Here is a 21,685-nt window from a genome sequence, read left to right on the forward strand (position 1 = left end):
TTTTATTATACTTTAAGTTCTAAGGTACATATGCACAACGTGCAAGTTTGTTACATATGTATACCTGACATGTTGGTGTGCTGCACCCATTAACTCGTCATTTACATTAGGTAAAATCATGAGAGTTTTAAGGACAACAACATGGAAAAATCTTTCTGTTAGCAGCTAGTGGAATAATTCATTTAGGAGGAAAATGGGAGAAATTTTTCGTAACTGCTGAGAGTAAAAACTCGGAGAACCTAGGCTTGAGAATAATGTACATCTACTAATTCAGGACTAGACACCTAAATTAGAGAGTTTTTGACATAAAAGTAACATTTGAAGTGATGCAACGCATGAATCAGCTCACTGAGGGATTGAGTATAGACAGAGAATACAGCCACCCCAATGTTAAGAGATCACAACGAAAAAAAATTTTAAAACTCGGAAGGACTGAGAACCAGTAATAAAAGAGGAAAACCAGGAAAGTATGTTGGCTGAGAGCCAAATGAATAAACGATACAAGGAGAGTCATTCAGGTGCATTAATAAATGCTTAAAGTAAAGCATTACATTCCTTTCCAAAAATAGCAAATCCTCAAACTGAAATAGAGAAAAATTGAAAGATATTACTTGGCATTCATTTATCAGTGACAGAGAAAAAACGGAAGTTCTAACAATGTTATCTAATCGAGATGTTTTATTCATTTTCATTACGTATATGCTGTGTGTGGTACTCCCGAGCATCATATCTTCCTTTTAACATCCACATGAAACAAGCTTTTAAAGAGCACAGCAATTCTCTTGGCAGCATTAATTTTAAAGAGAACCTCTTAAGTTGTTTTACCAGCTCAGACTGACTGACTAAACAACCAGCGTCTCCCATTCAGCTGCCAGTCTTTCCTCAGAAATGCCGGTTTGGCATAACTTTAAGACTCAAGATGGTATAAGGCGCATCCTGTTTCTTCCAAAAGAGAACGGGCAAAATTCAACATTCACGGAGGGCTTAGAGAAAATTAGATCCGTATACTGTGACGTCCTGGAAGGGAGAGGCTCACCTCCTACAAAGTAGATGCTCAATAAATATTTTTGATGTAATTCTGGAAGAGCTCCATTTGAGATCGGGAGTGCACCTACTCCAGGGCACCAACCCCTGCAGAAGAGTTGCATTCCCACGCCCCTCATACTCCGCTCAGTAAAGGCACCCGCGAACTAGCAGGCATCCGCCCAGTGAATAAAAGCAAAGTGGGACGGCGCACCACCGCAGTTCGGACTCTTAAGGTTAAAAGAAAACCCCTTGCCCTCGGGCCAGGGCTCACCTGCCTCGGGAGGGGGAAGAAGCGCGACTTCTGGCCGCTTCGGAGTAGGCGTCCCGGCAAAACTCTCGCCTCATCACCAGACACTACCCGGGCAGAAGGTTCCTGGACTAGGTCCTTGGACCCGAGAGGGAGGGACAAGCTCACTTGGTCTCTTGGGTCTCCAGGCCGCCGCCGCCACCACGGTTCCCTCAGGTGTTACAAAGAGTCCGGGATGTGCGCGCGCTCCCGCATCGTCGCTTAGCAACCTGAGAAGCTGTCCGGTCGTCCCAACTTATCAATTCCCCCGCCCTTCCAGAGTGTGAATCGTTTTTTAAATGATTTTGTTTCCGGGTCGAGCCAGCTTTACGCAGCGGAAGGTCTCTTTACCTCCCACGTTTACCCTCACGGGAGGACGAAGTCTCAGTCACGCGCGTGGGGGGTGATGTCGCTAAGGGGTCATTCTCTCCTCCCTAGAGTTACAAACAAAATCTCTCCCGCCAATTGCCGGGCGCCATCAGGCAGGTCCTTTCCTCCTGACCCCAAATCATCCGCTTGTCGTCGTCCTCCAATCACAGCGGCTCATCCTCCGGGACTACTTTGCAATCGGAGCAGAGCGCAGTGAGAAAGCAGTGAGAAGAACCCCTCGGATCGGGAAGTGTAGTTCAACACTTGAAGGAAACACTTTGGAGATTGCGCCAGAAGCAGGGCAGCGTAAACTACAGTTCCCAGAGAGCGCCGCGTCGGGAGCGGAGCGTTTTCTCGCTAACACCGCTCGCCCTCTCCGAGTCAGTTCCGCGGTAGAGGTGACCTGACTCTCTGAGGCTCATTTTGCAGTTGTTGAAATTGTCCCCGCAGTTTTCAGCCATGGTGAGTGTGGGCCCAGGGTTCCTGCCCACCTCTGAACCTCGCGCCCTTTTGTGGGGTTTCTTGCACTTTAGGGACTTTTGGGAGGCAGCTGTGCAAGGCGCCGTCCTTCGCGCCCTTTGACAAGCTCGGACTCATCTTCTTGGGATTGTCGCAGTGACCCAGTAATTGGGAAGGGATTGATTTCCACCTTGCGGGGCATAGGGCGCTCTTAGGAGGACTCTGGAGAAGTAGTTGTCCTGGGAGAGGCGCGATCTTAATCCTGCTGCATGGCGGGAGGACAGAATACGACGCTGCAGCTGTTTTCCAAAGGATGTTACGGGGTTTGTTTGATAAGGACAATAAGGTTTGCGATGGGAGGGAAAGGTTGGGTGCTAACCCCTTTTTCTCCTCATTAGCCCACAGTGTTTATAAGAGCTTTTGTCACAGGGCCCTTGAAAGCTAAAAGCTGGAAAGGTAGTATTTACCTGGTGGTCCAGATTACGATCTGCGTTTGCAGGAGACGTGTTTCCGCCATGTCTGATTTCTCAAAATGTTATTTGGAACCCGTTCATTGACCTGTTTTGTAATGCCAGGACATGTTGAAGTGACGGCATCACTAGCCAATAACTACTGCGGATAGTCTTTGTTGAACTGTATGTAATGAATTCCAGAAGCACCTCTTTTAAATGTAACAGAGTAACCATTTTGTCATGGAAGACCTGGATAACCTAGATCTCCATCGCTTGTCTCTGCAGAAAGGGGGGGGGGGGTTGGTGAAGGAACTCTGACGTAGGAATATTCTGCGTACTGCTTGAAGGTGACATTTGTCATCAAACTCAAAGAAATCGCTTCCTACTATCAATACAATTGCTTGTATTTATAGTTGCGACTGTTTTTCCTACTTTGTGTCCAAAATACTAAAATGGCTGGAGAATGTGGAGAAATGTTTGAATAAATTGGAAATTTCCCAGAACCTGAAAAGAACGTTTTCAAGGCAAGGGCATTACTCTCTCTGCCTGTGTAACGGGGCCAGTGGAGACAGCTACTAATTTCCAGTAGGTGTTAAACCTAAGTTTCCTATATATTTTGTCACATAATTAGTCATTTAAATTATGGTTTCAGTGGTTTCTGTCCTAATAATCTTAGCTAGAAAGCAGAGGTACTTATTATGTGAGAACCTTGGACTTTTTGCTTTTCGAACTGAATGGGATCTTTTAAAGGTCACCTTGACGAATCTCCCCACTTCACATCTTAAAATTGAGTTTATCAAGACCCAGAGAGAATGTGATTTGTCCCAAGAGTCTCACACTCTTGCCATTTTTCTATATTGTGTCTTACACTTATCAAGCCTTTCTGAATTTTTATTTTTATAGGGACCACCGCAGTGAGGTCTTGCAGCGGGGGAGAGACGGTGTACTCAACTCCCTGAAAACTTAATTTTTACTAACTGAGATTCTGGATGAAGTTACCAGTTCATACTGCATATACAAACTCAACTATGTTATCAGCATATAGATTACTTGATAGCTTTATTCCTTGCAATTCAAAATTTTGGAATTCTAGAATTAAAAGGGGATTTGGAGAATATATTATCTACTTTTATAATGTAGTCTGGGGAGGTCAGATAATTTTCTTAAGGTCACAGAGAGATTTTGGGCCCCAGATTCTTAGCTGGTTTTCCCTAGTAAGGCCCCACCGCTGGAAGGTCACTGGGGTGCCAGATAACACAGAGACAGAACATAAGGAAGAATTTGTCTGGCAGTTTGCTGGAACTGACAGCAAACTCACACATGACTCAATTTCCCTGCCCCCCTCAGGGGTGTGTGTGAATGGACAGAGTTAGAAAAGAGCCTTCTTTTGTAAGCTCATTCAAAGGGGAGGATTCTTTGCTTGTTGTCTATAGGGAGTGACAGTAAATAAACTGTATGAAGGAATCTAAATGGTACCGCTTAGTTTTTTGTGTTATAGAAATGCATGTAATTTAGAAATATATATAAATTTGAAAGTGAAAAAGGAATATGTGGATCTGTCTGTGGAATAACAGAGACACTTAAATTCAATCTTTACAGCTGAGAAGTTAGCACAGAGCCTGCATCTGCAGGAAAGTCATTGGTGCCCTGCTAAGAGCAAAGACATTCCTTCTTTGGATCTTGGCAGACTGCCCAGATATCTGAGCAAAGAATAGTAACCTATGTTCACACTGTAACATTGTGAAAGTCAGCAGGACTCTCCCACCCTCCTGCTTTTCAACTGCAATGTTGCAGAGGAGCAGAAAGAACCATACGTGGAGTTTTCTTTCTCTGTTTCATCTTCAAACATTGAAACACTAACTAAGCCTCCGACTGCCATTAATAAGATGGAATTACCTACCTGTGAAAGTAATTTCTCCAGAAATACAGAAGAAAACTGCTGAGGTGGAATTAACTGTTCATTAGGTGGCCACAACCCCTTCATTAAGGACTGTGATACTGTGAACATGTTTTTAAGTAGCTACTAAAATTGACTGCATTTTTCTAACCATATAGATGACCTTATGGGAGGTTAAACTTTACAGATAGTGATCTTCCATCTCTCCAGCCCCCCTTTTCTTATCCTACTTTGCTGTACATTGAAGTAGTATGTGTTCGTACTTTATACCCTAACCTTCCTTCATTCAACAAATACTGGTTGAACACTATATGGAAATGCAAATCCGTATCAAAGGCAGACTGTTCTTAAGGGGGCTTCATGGTCTAATACAGAGTAACAGAAATGCAAATAGAAAACCACAGGCTATTAGAGTCTTTAGAGGAAAATTCTGTGATGATAATTGTAAATACTTAAAACTACTCTGTTTGTTAGGTAATTGCTATTATTATCTCCATTTTACTATGGGGAAATAATGCAGAGAGGTTAAGTAACTTGTTCTAGAGCACGCAGTTAATGAGTTGTGGAGCCAGGACTTGAACCTAGAAAGTCTGGCTCCAGAGTCCATCTCTTTAATTACTACTCTCTACTGCCTCTGTAGCCACCTGTTTTAGAAAATTGGTGTATCCTTTTGTTTCCTTCACGTAATTCACCAATGGATTCCCTGGCCTAAAATAGTACCAACTACATGATAGGAACTTAATGCTGTTTTGTTTAATGAATGAATTAAATGAGACAACAGCTCATCAGTGGATTTATAAGGTAATATCATTAGTACTAATGACATAAATAATTTTGTTAACTATAGTTGAAACTATTGTGGTCACTGAGTTTCTAGCCTTCTCCATACATACTATATATGAATAAAATACCTTTTGTTTTCATGGTACATATGAATGAGTTTTTGTTTGAGTCAGGATCTCACTCTGTCACCAAGGCTGAAGTGCACTGACACAGTAATGGCTCACTGTAGCCTTAACTTCCAAGGCTCAAGTGATTCTCCTGCCTCAGCCTCCTGAGTGGCTGGAACTACAGCATGTGCCACCATACCCAGCTAAATTGTTTTTTTAAGAGACAAGGTCTCACCGTTTTGCCCAAGCTGGTCTCGAACTCCTGGGCTCAAGTGATCCAGTCACCCTGGCCCCCGGCGCAGTGTGCCGGGATCATAGGCGTGAGCCACTGCACTCAGCCTGAAATATCTTAAATAAATAAAATACCTTTTAAAAAATGTTAAAGCATACTACATATGTTCCCAAACAGTTCTTTTACATTTCCATCTTTTTGGTACTTTTATAGGATCCAGCTATTCCTTCAAGCAAATATCAGAGTTCCAACTACAGGCCAGGTGTTTTTCTAGGCAATTGAGATACAGCAGTAAATAAAATAGACAAAGTCCGTGTTCTTAAGGATCTTGCATTCTAAAGGAAAAGGGAGTAATAATTTCTTCCTGTATTCCCTTTTCCTCACCTACTCTACTTCAAGGAAAGAAGGGAAAATGACAGAATGAAACATGTGTAGGCCATTAAAGATTTTTCTATAAATAGCAATAAATTGGAAAACAAATATTGTATAGTATACAGCTGACTATGATCAAATTCATTTCTCTACACCAGTTGACATTTATTTATTTATTTATTTATTATTATTTTTTTTTTTTTTTTTGAGATGGAGTTTCGCTCTTGTTGCTCAGGCTGGAATGTAATGGCACTATCTTGGCTCACTGCAACCTCTGCCTCCCGGGTTCAAGCCATTCACCTGCCTCAGCCTTCCAAAGAGCTGGGAGGCGCCTGCCACCACACCCAGCTAATTTGTATTTTTAGTAGAGATGGAGTTTCTCCATGTTGATCAGGCTGGTCTCAAACTCCCAACCTCAGGTAATCCGCCTGCCTCGGCCTCCCAGAGTGCTGGGATTACAGGCATGAGCCACCATGCCTGGCCTGACACTTCTTTTTTGAATTTTTTTTTTCTTTGACTTCTGTGAGTGAGTACCAAATTGCTGAGTTCTGCTGACCTCAGAGCTTAGAGTTAGAAGCTTAAAAGAAGCCTTCGAGGCTATCCATCCTTGTTTCATCTGGAGGAAGGATCTTAAAAAGAAACCAAATACTTCTAGGCTCAGTCACATCAGTGGACCATTTCTCCATGCCGGTAGGGGTAAAGGTGACAGTGAAAGTACATTTACCCAGCATTGTCGGGGAAAGGAATGGTTCACCATAATTGAATTTTTCTGTCTAATTAAACTTACCCATTATGTTTCTAAACATTGTTTTGTTCTTAATAGAAATATTTCTATTTTTTAAAATTCTGTCAGCTTAGTCTTTTTTTACTCAGAGTCATCACCTTGAATATCAGTTATCTTTGTTTCTATGTCTGTAGTTTGTTCAGGATCTGTTGAAATTTCTGTTTGTATGTCTTCCCTCCTTGCTTTTAAAAATAATTTTCTCTTGGAATCAGGTTGTCAGCTGTCTGTCACTACATGTTACTGTTGTTTCTCCTGAAATAAAAAATCTTGTTTTTCCTCCTCCAGACAATAAAGTTGAATAGCAATTAATTGTCCTTTTTTTTTGAGACAGAGTCTTGCTCTGTTGCCAGGCTGGAGTGCAGTGGCACAGTCTCAGCTCACTGCAACCTCCACCTCCTGGGTTCAAGCGATTCTGCAGCCTCAGCCTCCCAAGTAGCTGGGATTACAGGCATGCGCCACCATGCCTGGCTAATTTTTGTATTTTTAGTAGAGATGGGGTTTCACCATGTTGGCCAGGCTGGTCTTGAACTCCTGACTTCGTGATCCACCCGCCTCAGCCTCCCAAAGTGCTGGGATTACAGGCATGAGCCACCACGCCCTGCCGATTAATTGTCTTATTTAAATATATTGGCTCAATGTAAATGGAAAGTTTTAGCCTCTTTTACTCCTTTTCTTGGTATGAAGATTCTATTGAGCAGATGGGAGTGGGGGCTTTGCATAATAAGGATTTGTGTGGCTCTAGTGGCTGCCAGGGTTTGGATCACCACATACTGAACACATCAACATTGTTCAGCCTATTTTAGTGGTAAAATACCCCAAAAAAGGTGGATAAGATTATGTAAGTAAATCCAGAATAACACTTTTAGCTCCCTATATGGTGAGAGTTAAATAACACCACGTAAATATGCAGCACATTCATTTTCTACTAAGCCAGATGCAAAAGGACTTTAAAATTTTACATTCACTTTTAAAGTATGTGGATTTCTTACTATAGATAAAAATTCTGGATATTTTTAAGGTACAGTAGTACTTAAAGATGTTAATGGGTCTTTTTCATTACAGTCTGAACCAATCAGAGTCCTTGTGACTGGAGCAGCTGGTCAAATTGCATATTCACTGCTGTATAGTATTGGAAATGGATCCGTCTTTGGTAAAGATCAGGTAGGAACAGGTGTCTATAAATCTTAAGTTATTAGAGTAAGAATATGGTTAGTAAAATTCTGTATTTGTACACAAATTGTAAAACAATGAAGGAATGTGTAGTCTCAGTAAATGTAATAGGCACACAGCTATAATTGGAAGCAAGTAAATTTGTATGTATGCCTCCAGGCACTGAAAACACTTTGGAAATGAGAACTCTTCCATATATTGTACTTAGTTGACTTGGTGCAACCAGCAGGTGTCAGTCAATGGGAGATATCACTAATGATTGTGACTTACAGTCATGTGGGAGAGAGTTACTCAATAAGCACTCCCTTGTTAATAAATGGCCTTTAGAACCAAAAGAGTCAGGAAATCTGCTTCCCAGTTGAAGCAGGCACTCTGACTTTCAGCAAGCCTGATTAATGTACACTAAAATCATTTTCTAAGGTATTCATTTATTCAGTTTCTTGACCCATGGATACTGAATTATTCTTTCATGAACTGAAATCAAACATACAGCTATTAACAATAAGAGCAAACTATGGCATGTCACTCAGTTTAATGTTTTTTTTCATGTACTCTTAAAAAACTGAGTAGTGGTGATTCCTCTCACTGTGTTTGTTAGCAAACCAATGCTGGTTTTATAGCATCCTTCTTTCTGAAAGTGGCATAGTGCTAGATACCTGACCTCCTGAAATAATGATCATGACTAATTAATGGGAATTACATGCATGTACATACCACATAAAAAGTATGTGAAAAGACTTTCTTGTGTCTAAGTGAAATAGCCTACACTAACAGATGCTGTCCTTGCTTTTTGGTAGCCTATAATTCTTGTGCTGTTGGATATCACCCCCATGATGGGTGTCCTGGACGGTGTCCTAATGGAACTGCAAGACTGTGCCCTTCCCCTCCTGACAGGTGAGTTGGGGAGTAGAGAAGGGATTTTATAGTATTTGATTTCTTACAAAATACAGGTTTTTAGGGCCGAGCGCGGTGGCTTAAGCCTGTAATCCCAACACTTTGGGAGGCCGAGGCAGGCGGATCACGAGGTCAGGAGATCGAGACCATCCTGGCTAACACGGTGCAACCCCGTCTCTACTAAAAATACAAAAAAATTAGCCGGGCATGGTGGCAGGCACCTGTAGTCCCAGCTGCTGGGGAGACTGAGGCAGGAGAATGGCGTGAACCCAGGAGGCGGAGCTTGCAGTGAGCCGAGATTGTGCCACTGCACTCCAGCCTGGGAAACAGAGTGAGAATCCGTCTAGAAAAAAAAATAATAATACACAGATTTTAGGTTTTTGTTAAAGGCTCTTAATTAGAAATTATTCATAAGAGGATTTTTTTATTTGGAACTACCATACTTATTAACTACTTATGTATACCAAGGATAAAGAAGGGTAAAAAATGAGAAACAATGTCAGGTAAAGGACTATCATTTTTTCCCCCAATGTGTGTGTGTATATAATTTATTATACCAGTTAAGTGTAATATTTTGCACAAGGGTTATACACCTGACATAGTCTACACACACATATTATAGACAACGTAGGAATTGTCTATGTTGTGTTGTTATGGAGTCTACTTAAATGGTAATAGTAGCATCCTGTAATGGAAAACTTGTCTCAGTTTTGAAGGATGTCCTTCATAGCTATACATTGCTCTGGAAGTTGGTTGGTCCTTATATGGTCCCCATCCCATCTACCAGTCATCAGGTTGAGACATAGTATAAATTGTCCTTACCATATGCTCTATAGTTCGAAAAAACCCAGAAGAGCTCAGCTAAGGGCCTTTGCAGATAATTGAACTATAACACGAACATAATAAGGAAGCCTTAAATTTGATTGAAAAGTTTATTAAAATATTCTAAATTAATTTGAATATTTTTCTTCAGCTATATCTTCATCATAGTCTTTCTTTTGGTAAGGATTAATTAATGAAACTCTCCTAGAAGTTTGCACAAAGCAAAATAATATATACCTTCCCAGAAAAACTTTCCTTAAAATTTTTCATCTGTTGAATAAACATTTGCTAGAAGGGATAATCTGCCATCTAAGTCTTTTGGTTGCAAAGTTCTGTAGAAGAATACGTGGCTGCCCACACTATTCTGTTGGTTCCCTTTTCTTACCCACAGCTCTTTCCAAATCAACTTTGCTGCTTTTTCCCATTTGTATTCCTTTCTTTGCTGAGTTCCCTGTGCTTTCTCCAAAGGGCCCAGATTGCACTTGTTTGTCCTCTGCCAGATGTGAATAGGAGAGGGAAGGGAAAGTTCAGCAAATAAGGACGTGGTTTTTTTTTAAGGAAGATAATTTTTTTTTCCTCCAACTGGTGTTCCTGTCTATGCCCATTTTCAGACTTATGGCAGGCTTGACTATGATGCAACTAGCCAATTTTCCAGTGAAAATGCTGAATGTTGGTCATAGCTTTTTTAATACAATCAACAAAGAAGTGTGATGACGTATGTTCTTCAGTCAAAAAGCAAGTGATGTTTGCTTATTGTACTAACACTGGAGCATAGTGGTTGAACTCTGGACCAACCTAGGCTGGAATTACAACTCCGTTATCTTTTGATGGTGGCGAGTTAATCTCTTTAAATCTCAGTGTCTCCATCTATAAAATGTGAAGATTAAATTTGATAATAATATAAATCTCGTAGCATTATCCCTGGCACAAAACTCCTCAATAAACATTTATTATTTTTAAATTTGTGATTGGTGTCTTAGACCTTAAAGTAATTGTAATTTAAAGGTTAGGTGAATTAGTTGCTCTTTTGTGTTGTGTGGTAATTAGTGTGAATAACAAGTATTGCTTCAAAAGTCATCATTATACCTTGCATCATATATGATTATAAAAGATAAAAGCTATGGAGTTTTTGACATTTAAGATAATTACTGAAATAGGAAAAGCAAAATAAATCTATTGACATTTCTGATGTTATGATTGTTAAATTAATATATTATCTTTCTTTTCTTAGGCTCCTGAAATGCATATCAGTGTGATATATAAACACTTGCAACAAGTGAAAGAATTTATGGGTAGATTCAATATGAAAAAGAAAACTTCAAAACTTTGGTGTTTAAGTAGCTCTGCATATTTATTGCCATGTCCACAGATGTCATCGCAACAGATAAAGAAGAGGTTGCCTTCAAAGACCTGGATGTGGCCATTCTCGTGGGCTCCATGCCAAGAAGAGAAGGCATGGAGAGAAAAGATTTACTGAAAGCAAATGTGAAAATCTTCAAATCCCAGGGTGCAGCCTTAGACAAATACGCCAAGAAGTCAGTTAAGGTGACCAACACTGTATTTTAGGGATTTTTCATTATTAGCATTTGAAACGTACGCTTTTAGCATTTAAGCAAAACCTTAAATTATTTGTCCTTTTTTCTAGTTCTGTGCAATCATCAGTAAATATGGCTATAGAGTTTTGCTTGATAAGCTCTCCCTTTCTGGGTTTTTTGTTACAGTGTAGAAATCTATATTCAGAGTGTTCAAAAATATTTTTCCTATTAGTATAACGTGAAAATTTAATATTAGTTCTTAAACCTATAGAGAAGGCACAGGACCTTCTGGTGCATTTTTGCTGAGTGGGAATATTTATTTAGACATTTAAATTTGTGTGTGATTGTGAAAAGAGATAGTTAGCTGTAAGGTAAGTTTATTCTCAGGAGTAGAATATAGTGGTTTCTGAATGCTCGCTCAGATTTTCTTAATGCAGAGGAATTTTAATATGCTTGTTTCTTGAAGAATTGAGTCAGTATGACTTACCGTTCTGTCTCTTTGTGTTAAAACTATTTAAATTCTAACTATGTCTTAATAATACAATAAGCCTTTTTTATTTATTTATTTTTATTTTTTTGAGACGGAGTCTTGCTCTGTCACCCAGGCTGGAGTACAGTGGTGCAATCTTGGCTCACTGCAACCTCCACCTCCCGGTTCAAGCGTTTTCTCCTGTCTCAGCCTCCTGAGTAGCTGGGACTACAGGCGCACGCCACCACACCTGGCTAATTTTTGTATTTTTAGTAGAGATGGGGTTTCACCATGTTGGCCAGGCTGGTCTCAAACTCCTGTCCTCAGGTGATCCACCTGCCTTTGCCTCCCAAAGTGCTGGGATTACAGGTGTGAGTCACAACACCCAGCCAAACCTTCTTTTATTAGTGAACTATCAATTAACTAGAACTTAATTGTCACACAGCAAATAGGCTTGCCGGTTAAAGGTTTAACTAATTTCTGTATACTTTCCTATTTAAAAAAAAAAAAAAAAAAGTGAAAGAAAATTTTTATAAAATTTTTTAAGTTGCCCATTATAATGTTCTATCAGTAACATTTCATAGCTGTCTGCATTTTTTGCTTTCTGTGGACTTCATTTTAAATAGTTAACTTACTTTCTGTCATCACAGAAAATAATATAAATGAGTTGAATAGAAATCCACAAGTACCAGTAAAAGATTACAAGGTTGTTCAGACTGCTAAAGTGCAGGCTGTTTGGAGGTCAAGTATTCCTTGCACAGTAATTCCACCTCTGCAAAGCGTCCTTGTTTGTCAGAAATATTTGCCAGCACTGCAGTACTTAGAGATAATGAAGTATCTTGTCTGCAGCTTGTCAAAAGAGGTACCAAAAAAAAAAAAAAAAAACAAAGACTAAAGATATAAGGGAGTCAGTCTCTGTAATATGGTTGTAACTTTTCTATAAATCTGATATTATTTCAAAAATTTTATTACCATTTTATTAAAGATTTTTATAACTTAAAATGTATTTTCCTATGCTATATTGTATTTGATGTTTCCCAAGCCTCCCCTGTACGGCTACCTGTTAGACATTTTCAGTCAAATTTTAACATGGTTAGTAAGTATATAGTCTGTAAGTCTTCAGTGCCTTCCATTCCTCCTAGGTTATTGTTGTGGGTAACCCAGCCAATACCAACTGCCTGACCGCGTCCAAGTCGGCTCCATCCATCCCCAAGGAGAACTTCAGTTGCTTGACTCGTTTGGATCACAACCGAGCTAAAGCTCAAGTAAGAAAAATGTCTTTTAAATCTTGTGATTGTTCAACTTTAAAACATTTTTCTCTCACTTTTAAAATAACTGAATCTGAGTTTGTGCTTTTTTCTTGTTTTTGTTTAGTAAGAACCTGTTACTTTTATTAAATTAAAAGTAAATTATTATTAATTTGTTAGGGAGTCTTTAAATGTATTCTCGTAAAGGACCAGAGGCTTTACTTCCTACTTGATTTTGTCTTTAACTATATTTCAATTGCTAACTATAATGAAATGCAGTTACTAATGTTCTTTTGTTACAGTGGTTAAAAATTAGTATACATGATGGTACATAATTTAGTTTTAATTTTTTCAGATACATAGGAGATTATATAAACAAAGACTTGAGCTTTGCGTGATTGTGTGGTTCTGCTTCTGTTTTACTTGCAGCTAAGCAATCAAATTCAGATTTTGTAATTTTATATTTAATTTTCAGTTTATGTCTTTTTAATATTCTGTGTGTATCTGTAAAATTTGGTACTTTCACTGCTTAGGAGCTAAACTCTGTTGCTAATTTTCTTTACCCTTGGAGCCATAGATAAGTATGCCAAGGAGCCAGTGACCAAGGAATTAACAATAGCTTTTCAAAAAATTAGAAGCCAAGCAACTGATCTGAGCTAGTTTCCTAGGCTTTTTCAGATCTAACTGGTCCTGGTGCCCGTTCCTGGACAGAACCTCTGTCCGTTGCCCTAATGCTTTTCTGGCCATCCCTTCTTGTCTGTAGGTCATCACTGCTAGATAGGTCTATGAGTTCAGTGCTTTTTCTTCTAGAGAAAGATAACTTTAGTTTCAAAAAAAATTGTTAACCAGAAGATGCTATGAGGTCTAAGTTGAAGCACTGCTGCCCTAACCTAAGAATTAATAATCCTTCAGCACTGGAATGCCTATGAAAGAGAAAAGAATATACATTTGTTAAGCATCTACTGTAAATTGAATGCTATACATGTAATTTTCCATTTAATTTTTATAGTAACCATATGAGGTATCTTATATTATCCCTGCTTTAGGTAAGAAACCTGAGGCCCAGGGAAGTCAGAGAACCTGCTCAGAGTCATACAGCTTATAAATTATGGAGCCACTTGATTTGCCTGACTCAAAACCCTTATGTATGGTCTTACTTAATGGTATCAACTGACCTTAGTCCACTTACTAGCTCTGTGATTTTGAGAAAGTATATTCAATGATTAAAATGTAATAATTATATCTACCTCAGAGAGTTCTTATGAGGATTAAATAAGATCCATTTTAAGCCCTTAGCATGGTGCCTGCACATAGTAAATGCAAGAAAAGTTGGCTGCTATTATTATTAGTTGATTTCTTCTTTCTAAGAAGCATACAGCCTAAACATTCCTAACGTAAAGGGTTGTTGGATAACAACCCTTAAATTTTTAGCTTAAAGTGCAGATATTCCCTGAGAGGCTTTAGGCTATGGGCTGGGTCTGATGGTAGCTGAGAACAAATAGGAGTTTGTTTGAATGACTGGAGGCAGGCAGTTTGAGTACTGTGGGACAGTTGTAAAGGAAGAGATATTATACGCCTTACAGTTGTAAACTCTGGATTGCCAGACAGTGACTTATTTAGTTCCTGCAACAAGAAAAAGGTAACACAATGACACTAGCAACCACTTTTTGTTGTTTCACCTGAGGCTTTGGTGGAGACAGGCTTTGGAAAATTCTGCCTCCAAAGGTACTGCTAAGAGATACTTTGTCCTAGTGCCTGAAACACTTTTCACTGCAGGGCTAAAGTCTGAATGAGCAAAGAGGAAAGACAGTGCTCTCCTCAGACTTTAACCTTCACTTTGGGACATGTTCTTTATTACTCCTGGGACCTTGGCTTGGCACTGTTTCAGCATGTCAATCTGGCATAGTGAGAGCTTTTAAGGAGTCATTGAAGAAGCACTTTCTTCCTCTAAAAGAAGTAGTTTATCCAGTGAGAAAAATAACAAACCCAAAGGTAAGTTTTTCTTACAGGAATGGTTGCTAGATATTTTGTCTTGGAATTCAGAGGCCTTAGCTACTTAGGGACTGTTTAACACCTGCAGAACTTCCCTGTGTATTTGCAGACCAGTGCTATATTTACATCTGCTGACAAGGTAATTTGACAGTGATACCAGATAAGGTAATTTGACAGTGATACCAGTTAGCTGGTAAGAAAATTACTAGGGCTGGAGAATTAATCAAAAACTTTTAACAGATCTCTATGACAGACATGAGTGTCTAGGGGAGTAAAGAACTGTTATCCCGGGTACGTATAAATTTAGACTAATTGTGACATGAATCATATTAAGAAATTATATCTGCTGGGTGCAAAGTACCTGGCCTTTGCTGTCCAGACAGAACTGGATTAGCTCAAGAGATCAAAGGAGCAAGAGGAGGAGGGCAACAAGAACAAAGGAAGGCAGGGGAGCCCAGGAAGACCGAGGGCAGAGAGGCCTAGAGGCATTTTGTCTTCACTGTACTTGGGAACATTGAAGCTGACATTCAGGGAAGTTACAGGCTCTAACTTCCTGGTGATATATATATATCTTGAGTTAATTGTTCAAGGTATAAATTTATCTTTTTCTATACCATACCAGCTAAATTTAAGTATAAATGTAAGTAAGAGCAGTTTTTTTCCCAGTTCTTTCAGATCATGGCACCCATAAAAAATGGTACTCACTGGACAGCGTGCCACTCTACCCTACCCCACAGGCTAAGCAGATCAATAGCTGAGGACCCCAGAAACCAACCGTCAACTAATTTGTGGAGACTAATGCAAATATTGTAGATAATAGTCCTAATACTTACAAGACTTGCAGGGATTCGATCGGTCAAAAGTGATTTACAATATCACAAACAGAAATTTTTAAGTAAACTTTTAACTATTTTAGGATTTCAGAAAGCAGTCTCAGCTAGTTTAAGAGTGAGAGTGAAAGTAAAGACAGTTTACTTCTTACTTAACTGAATAAATTAGTGTGAAGACCAGTCAAGTCATTACAGACATTTTAGATAATGGCCTTTTTTTTCATCTTTATCCTTTTTGGTTGGTTGGTTGGGTTTTTTTTTTTACTTTTTATTTTGAAATAATTTTAGACTCAGAAGTCGCAAAAAAAATAGTACAGAGAAGTCCCTTGTACCTATCAACCATTGATGGTATCTTACATAACTACAGAGTATTATGAAAACCAAGAAGTTGATGAACTACACACAATACTATTAACTAGACTTACTGAAGTTTCACCAGTTTTATATTCATTTATTTTTTTCTGTGTCTTTATGAGTGATTCTATGACATTTGATTACAAGTGTAGATTCCTATAACTGCCCCCATAGTCAAGGTACAGAATTTCTTCATCACTCACAAAAGAACTCCTGCATACTCTCCCTTATGGTCACACCTCCCTCTGTCCCTGACATCATTTATCTGCACTCCACCTCTATAATTTTGTCATTTTGAAAATTTACAAAAATGGAATCATGCAGTAAGGAACCTTTTGAAACTGTCTCTTTTTCACTTAGTTTAATGCCTTTAAGATCCATCCAGGTTGTTGGTTGTTCCTGTTTTTCCACTTACCCCTTTTATTGATTCCATGACATATGTAAGACGTAATACAGTTTATTTAACTATTCTTTTTGTTTTTTTGTTTTTTTTGAGACGGAGTCTCACCCTTTTGCCCAGGCTGGAGTGCAATGGCACGATCTCGGCTCACTGCAATCTCTGCCTCCCAGGTTCAAGAGATTCTCCTGCCTCAGCCTCCTGAGTAGCTGGGCTAATTTTTGTATTTTTAGTAGAGACGGGGCTTCACCATGTTGACCATGATGGTCTCAATCTCTTGACCTCATGATCCTCCCACCTCGGCCTCCCAAAGTGCTGGGATTATAGGCATGAGCCACCGTGCCTGGCATATTTAACCATTCTTGAAGGACATTTGAGTTGTTTCAGTTTAGAGTTGTTATTACCCTTGTTTTAAAATTTTCCTTAAAATATCAAAGTGTATTCCTTTTATTACATGGTAAATACTCAAATGCTTTATTTATGTGCTAAAGCTACAGACTCTGGCACAACTAATTTTCTCTCCCATTCTTACTGGGACACAGAGGAAGGAAGAATTGCCCACAATGTCACCAAAACAGATCAGCTTCTTAAAATATTTTTCCACATTCCCTTCTGGTTCATCATAAATTCTGTTGTCTAGTTAGGAACAAATTATACATACACCTGATCACAATTTATTTTCTGCACATAAACTTATCAGACAAATAACAAACAGGCTGATTTTATTTAAATCTACCAAGACATGTCTCTTTTTTTTTTTTTTTTTGAGACAGTCTCACTCAGTCGCCCAGGCTGGAGTGCAGTTGTGCAATCTCGGCTTATCACAACCTCCGCCTCCCAGGTTCAAGCGATTTTCCTGCCTCAGCCTCCCGAGTAGCTGGGATTACAGACATGCACCATGAAGCCCGGCTAACTTTGTATTTTTAGTAGAGATGGGGTTTCTCCACGTTGGTCAGGCTGGTCTCGAACTGCCAACCTTAGGTGATCTGCCCGCCTTGGCCTCCCAAAGTGCTGGGATTATAGGCGTGAGCCACCATGCCCAGCTCAAGACATAACTTTTTAACCTTTTTTTGTGGCTATTATGCTATATGTGATTGCAAGGCATTGCAGGACCCTAAAGTGCTTTCTGAAGTTATAGCTAGAGATTGTTACATATGTTAGAATTTTAGTGTGTATATATGTGTGTATACACACACACACACACACACATATAAAATCTCTTTCCTTCAGTTTCCTGATATATAAAATGAGGACAGTCATATCTTGGTAATTTGAGTCCTATCCAACTCTAAAATTTCATATTTAGGGTTGAAAATTAATTTGTATATGGTATGTAATAAAAATTTTGGCCGGGCGCGGTGGCTCAAGCCTGTAATCCCAGCACTTTGGGAGGCCGAGACGGGCGGATCACGAGGTCAGGAGATCGAGACCATCCTGGCTAACATGGTGAAACCCCGTCTCTACTAAAAAATACAAAAAACTAGCCGGGCGCGGTGGCGGGCGCTTGTAGTCCCAGCTACTCGGGAAGGCTGAGGCAGGAGAATGGCGTAAACCCGGGAGGCGGAGCTTGCAGTGAGCTGAGATCCGGCCACTGCACTCCAGCCTGGGCGGCAGAGCGAGACTCCGTCTCAAAAAAAAAAAAAATAAAAAATAAAAAAATAAAAATAAAAATAAAAATAAATAAATAAAAATTTTACCTAAAGTGCCTAAATACCTGATTACTCAGAAGCACTGAGAAGACATCTCCAGGTAAACATTAACAGTGAAACAAAAGATCACATTTACATATTTAAGAAACAGTAAATTGATTAATAAATAATAGTAACTTGATTAATGTTTTATGTTTGATACACCTACTATACTAATAACCACAAACTATGGGATGCTTCATACCCTTAAACATTGTACTCCATAAGCTTCAAGTCCACGGTTGTTACCACTGTTAAGCTGTTGTAGGAAATTGCCAAGCAATAAATTTACCTTTTTTACAAGTCAATATAACTCTTGTGTTCTCTTGAAATTTCAGAAGCTTTTTATTTAAGGGCGTTTGTCAAAACAGGTCCCAATTGGAAATAAAAAGCATTTGCCTCAGTAATGTATTTGTTTTCAATTTAACTAGATTGCTCTTAAACTTGGTGTGACTGCTAATGATGTAAAGAATGTCATTATCTGGGGAAACCATTCCTCGACTCAGTATCCAGATGTCAACCATGCCAAGGTGAAATTGCAAGGAAAGGAAGTTGGTGTTTACGAAGCTCTGAAAGATGACAGCTGGCTCAAGGGAGAATTTGTCACGGTAAGAAAAATCTGTGAGCCTTCTTAACGCTGAGCATAAAGAACTCTTGAGAGACTCTTAGAACAGGAAACCTTCAAGGAGGGCAGGTCTTTCACAGTTGCTCTGATGACTGCATACTTTCGGGATCTTAGTAAGCCAGTCATGATCCAGTCTGATCTGATATGATCTGTAGCACAGCAGTTGCGACTTATACCAAGATCCATGTCTTTGACATATGATAAACTTTGTATGGGAAGATACAGTTTTCTTTTTCCAGAAGGATTGTTAAGGCTAACATCAGGTTGTTGCATGATTTTGGAGGGGACACATTAAACTCTGGTCATAGCCTTTCACCCCAAGTTCGACTTGGAATCAATGAAAATGTTGCTATCATGACCAAGTAACACTGCTGCTTTCGCCTGCCCCTTTCCCAGACTGTGCAGCAGCGTGGCGCTGCTGTCATCAAGGCTCGAAAACTATCCAGTGCAATGTCTGCTGCAAAAGCCATCTGTGACCACGTCAGGGACATCTGGTTTGGAACCCCAGAGGTAAGGATTTAGTGATTTGCACAGGTCACTCTGTTTTATTTTTGTTGCCTGATGATATAATATGAAAAGAATATAGCCTTTAGGTTATAATCAGGTTAGGTTCATTTCTCAGCTCAGCTGCCTATTAACTAAGTAAACTTTGGAGTTTCTTAGCCTTGACCTTTCTGAGCTGTTTTGTCATCTTTTACATGACATTACTATTATACACAGGGTTGTGAGGGTTAAAGGAGATTGCATATGGAAAACACGTAGCACAATGCCTGATACATAGTAGGGGTGAAATTTTTTCTTCTAGGCCACAGCTTCCTCATCTGTGAGGATTAGGAAATGAGGATTAGGTTTCCCTGGCCTACTTCACATATGATATGGAAGCATGAAATGAAATAATATCCATGAAAGTTATCTTGTCGTGGAAGTACCTGGTGCTGATGATAGTTCCTTACACAGTAATGATGTTATGAACATAGTAAGAAAGGGTCACCTGGTTTAATTTTATTAGTTCATGTGTCAGTTGTGTAAACTAATCACCATGAGTATGTGAAACATTGTTATTTTCAGGGAGAGTTTGTGTCCATGGGTGTTATCTCTGATGGCAACTCCTATGGTGTTCCTGATGATCTGCTCTACTCATTCCCTGTTGTAATCAAGGTAAGGTATTTTGGAGCTATTTCCCTTCTTTGAGAAAGTAGTTATATGTTTCCCTTAAGAATGGTATTATTGGCCAGGCACAGTGGCTCACGCCTATAATCCCAACACTTTGGAAGGCCAAGGTGGCAAGATTGCTTGAGCCCAGGAGTTCAAGACCAGCCCAGGCAACATACTGAGACCCCCATCTCTGCAAAAATAAAATAATTAGCCGGGCATGGTGGCACACACCTGTGGTCCCACATCCTCGACAACAGAGCAGGACCCTGTCCCCCCAAAAATAAAACAGAATGGTATAACTTCATCTAGAAAATTGTTCCTTTACTAAAATAGACATTTTTCTCAGCTTTAAAACTATATGTATTTCAACTTCAGGTCATTAAAAGTTTTTGTGATTGAAATTAATCTGGAAAGGAAAATTCAGCTTTTCCTACTAAACACAGTATGTTATTATGCCTCTAGTATTAGAGACCTACAAATAGTATATTTCTAAATGAAGCAATGATTTTCAGTGTTGTTGCTGTTTATTATAAACGTGCTAAAGTCAATCATTTTAAAGATTTTTTTTTTTTTAGATTCAAGAGGTTTAAAATTCAAGTGTTGAGTTTTTATTAGAATTGTCTATTAATTAAAATCTGGATTTTGATTTACTTCTTTAGAATCAGACTTTAAAACAGATACACCTCTAAATATAAGTTCAAACTAGGTTGTTGCTTATTAAAAGATCAGTTCCACTTTAAATCTCTTATTTGCATTATTTTCAAACAGAATAAGACCTGGAAATTTGTTGAAGGTCTCCCTATTAATGATTTCTCACGTGAGAAGATGGATCTTACTGCAAAGGAACTGACAGAAGAAAAAGAAACTGCTTTTGAATTTCTTTCCTCTGCCTGACTAGACAAGGATGTTACTAAGTGCTTCAAAGCTGAAGAATCTAAATGTCGTCTTTGACTCAAGTACCAAATAATAGTAATGCTCACTTAAATTACTTGTGAAAAACAACACATTTTAAAGATTATGTGCTTCTTGGTACAGGTTTGTGAATGATAGTTTATCATCATGCTGTTAGTATGCATTCTAAATAAATATATACCCAAATGAAAGTGACTCAGACTCTGTTTCTAGCTAATATTTAGTGTCTACTCAGGAAACAAACTTGCAGCCAGGCACAGTGGCTGACACCTGTAATCCCAGCACTTTGGGAGGCCGAGGCGGGTGGATCACTAGGTCAGGAGATCGAGACCGTCCTTGATAACACAGTGAAACCCCGTTTCTACTAAAAATACAAAAAATTAGCCAGGCGTGGTGGCAGGTGCCTGTAGTCCCAGCTACTCTGGAAACTGAGGCAGGAGAATGGTGTGAACCCAGGAGGCAGAGCTTGCAGTGAGCAGATGGCGCCACTGCACTTCAGCCTGGGCGACAGAGCGAGACTCCATCTCAAAAAAAAAAAAAAAAAGAAAAGAAAAGAAAGCAAACTTGGATGTTTCCCAGCTTGCCTAAAGAATTTTTATATATATATTTTCTAACCAGAGGAAGGCAGTAAGGCTAGAAAGATAAAGCATAAATCTCATTTAAATAGAACATAGAAACTCACCTTGTGATAATCAGTCTATTTCAGTATATATTTGTAAACATTACCTACATTGAACACATACCGTATATTTAAAATCTTAAAGGTTCACGCTTTGTAGATAATTCAGTTTTAAGGCTCGCTACTAATATTAAATAAGTTGCAGATAA

The 21,685-nt window shown here is 39.1% G+C and overlaps 2 protein-coding genes across 12 annotated transcripts in view; one reads left to right on the forward strand and one right to left on the reverse strand.

The window, feature by feature from the left end:
• The window catches only part of WDPCP (WD repeat containing planar cell polarity effector), a 479,815-nt gene extending 477,788 nt beyond the window's left edge, over window positions 1–2,027 (reverse strand). For 10 of the 11 annotated variants that reach the window (XR_002516673.2, XR_002516674.2, XM_021924877.2 and 7 more), the window contains exon 1: window positions 1,298–2,027. The gene's annotated coding sequence lies outside the window, so the exon portion shown is untranslated. The remainder of the gene's footprint in view (window positions 1–1,297) is intronic. The other variant, XM_021924873.2, reaches the window with a different exon arrangement.
• MDH1 (malate dehydrogenase 1) lies at window positions 2,016–21,052 on the forward strand. The gene is made up of 9 exons (XM_009184299.3): window positions 2,016–2,143; window positions 7,830–7,928; window positions 8,735–8,831; window positions 11,023–11,198; window positions 12,800–12,922; window positions 18,597–18,773; window positions 19,187–19,300; window positions 19,859–19,948; window positions 20,714–21,052. The coding sequence occupies exons 1-9, from the start codon at window positions 2,141–2,143 to the stop codon at window positions 20,837–20,839; spliced, it is 1,005 nt and encodes a 334-aa protein (XP_009182563.1). The 5' UTR covers window positions 2,016–2,140; the 3' UTR covers window positions 20,840–21,052.
• The last annotated feature ends 633 nt before the right edge of the window (window positions 21,053–21,685 follow it).

The sequence above is a fragment of the Papio anubis genome, chromosome 14 (assembly GCF_008728515.1).
Source record: "Papio anubis isolate 15944 chromosome 14, Panubis1.0, whole genome shotgun sequence".
NCBI lineage: Eukaryota > Metazoa > Chordata > Mammalia > Primates > Cercopithecidae > Papio > Papio anubis.

Coding starts and splice junctions, on each gene's coding strand:
- MDH1 (XM_009184299.3), top strand. Junction 12,923..18,596: donor ACAACCGAGCTAAAGCTCAA/GTAAGAAAAATG, acceptor CAATTTAACTAG/ATTGCTCTTAAACTTGGTGT. Junction 18,774..19,186: donor TCAAGGGAGAATTTGTCACG/GTAAGAAAAATC, acceptor CCCCTTTCCCAG/ACTGTGCAGCAGCGTGGCGC.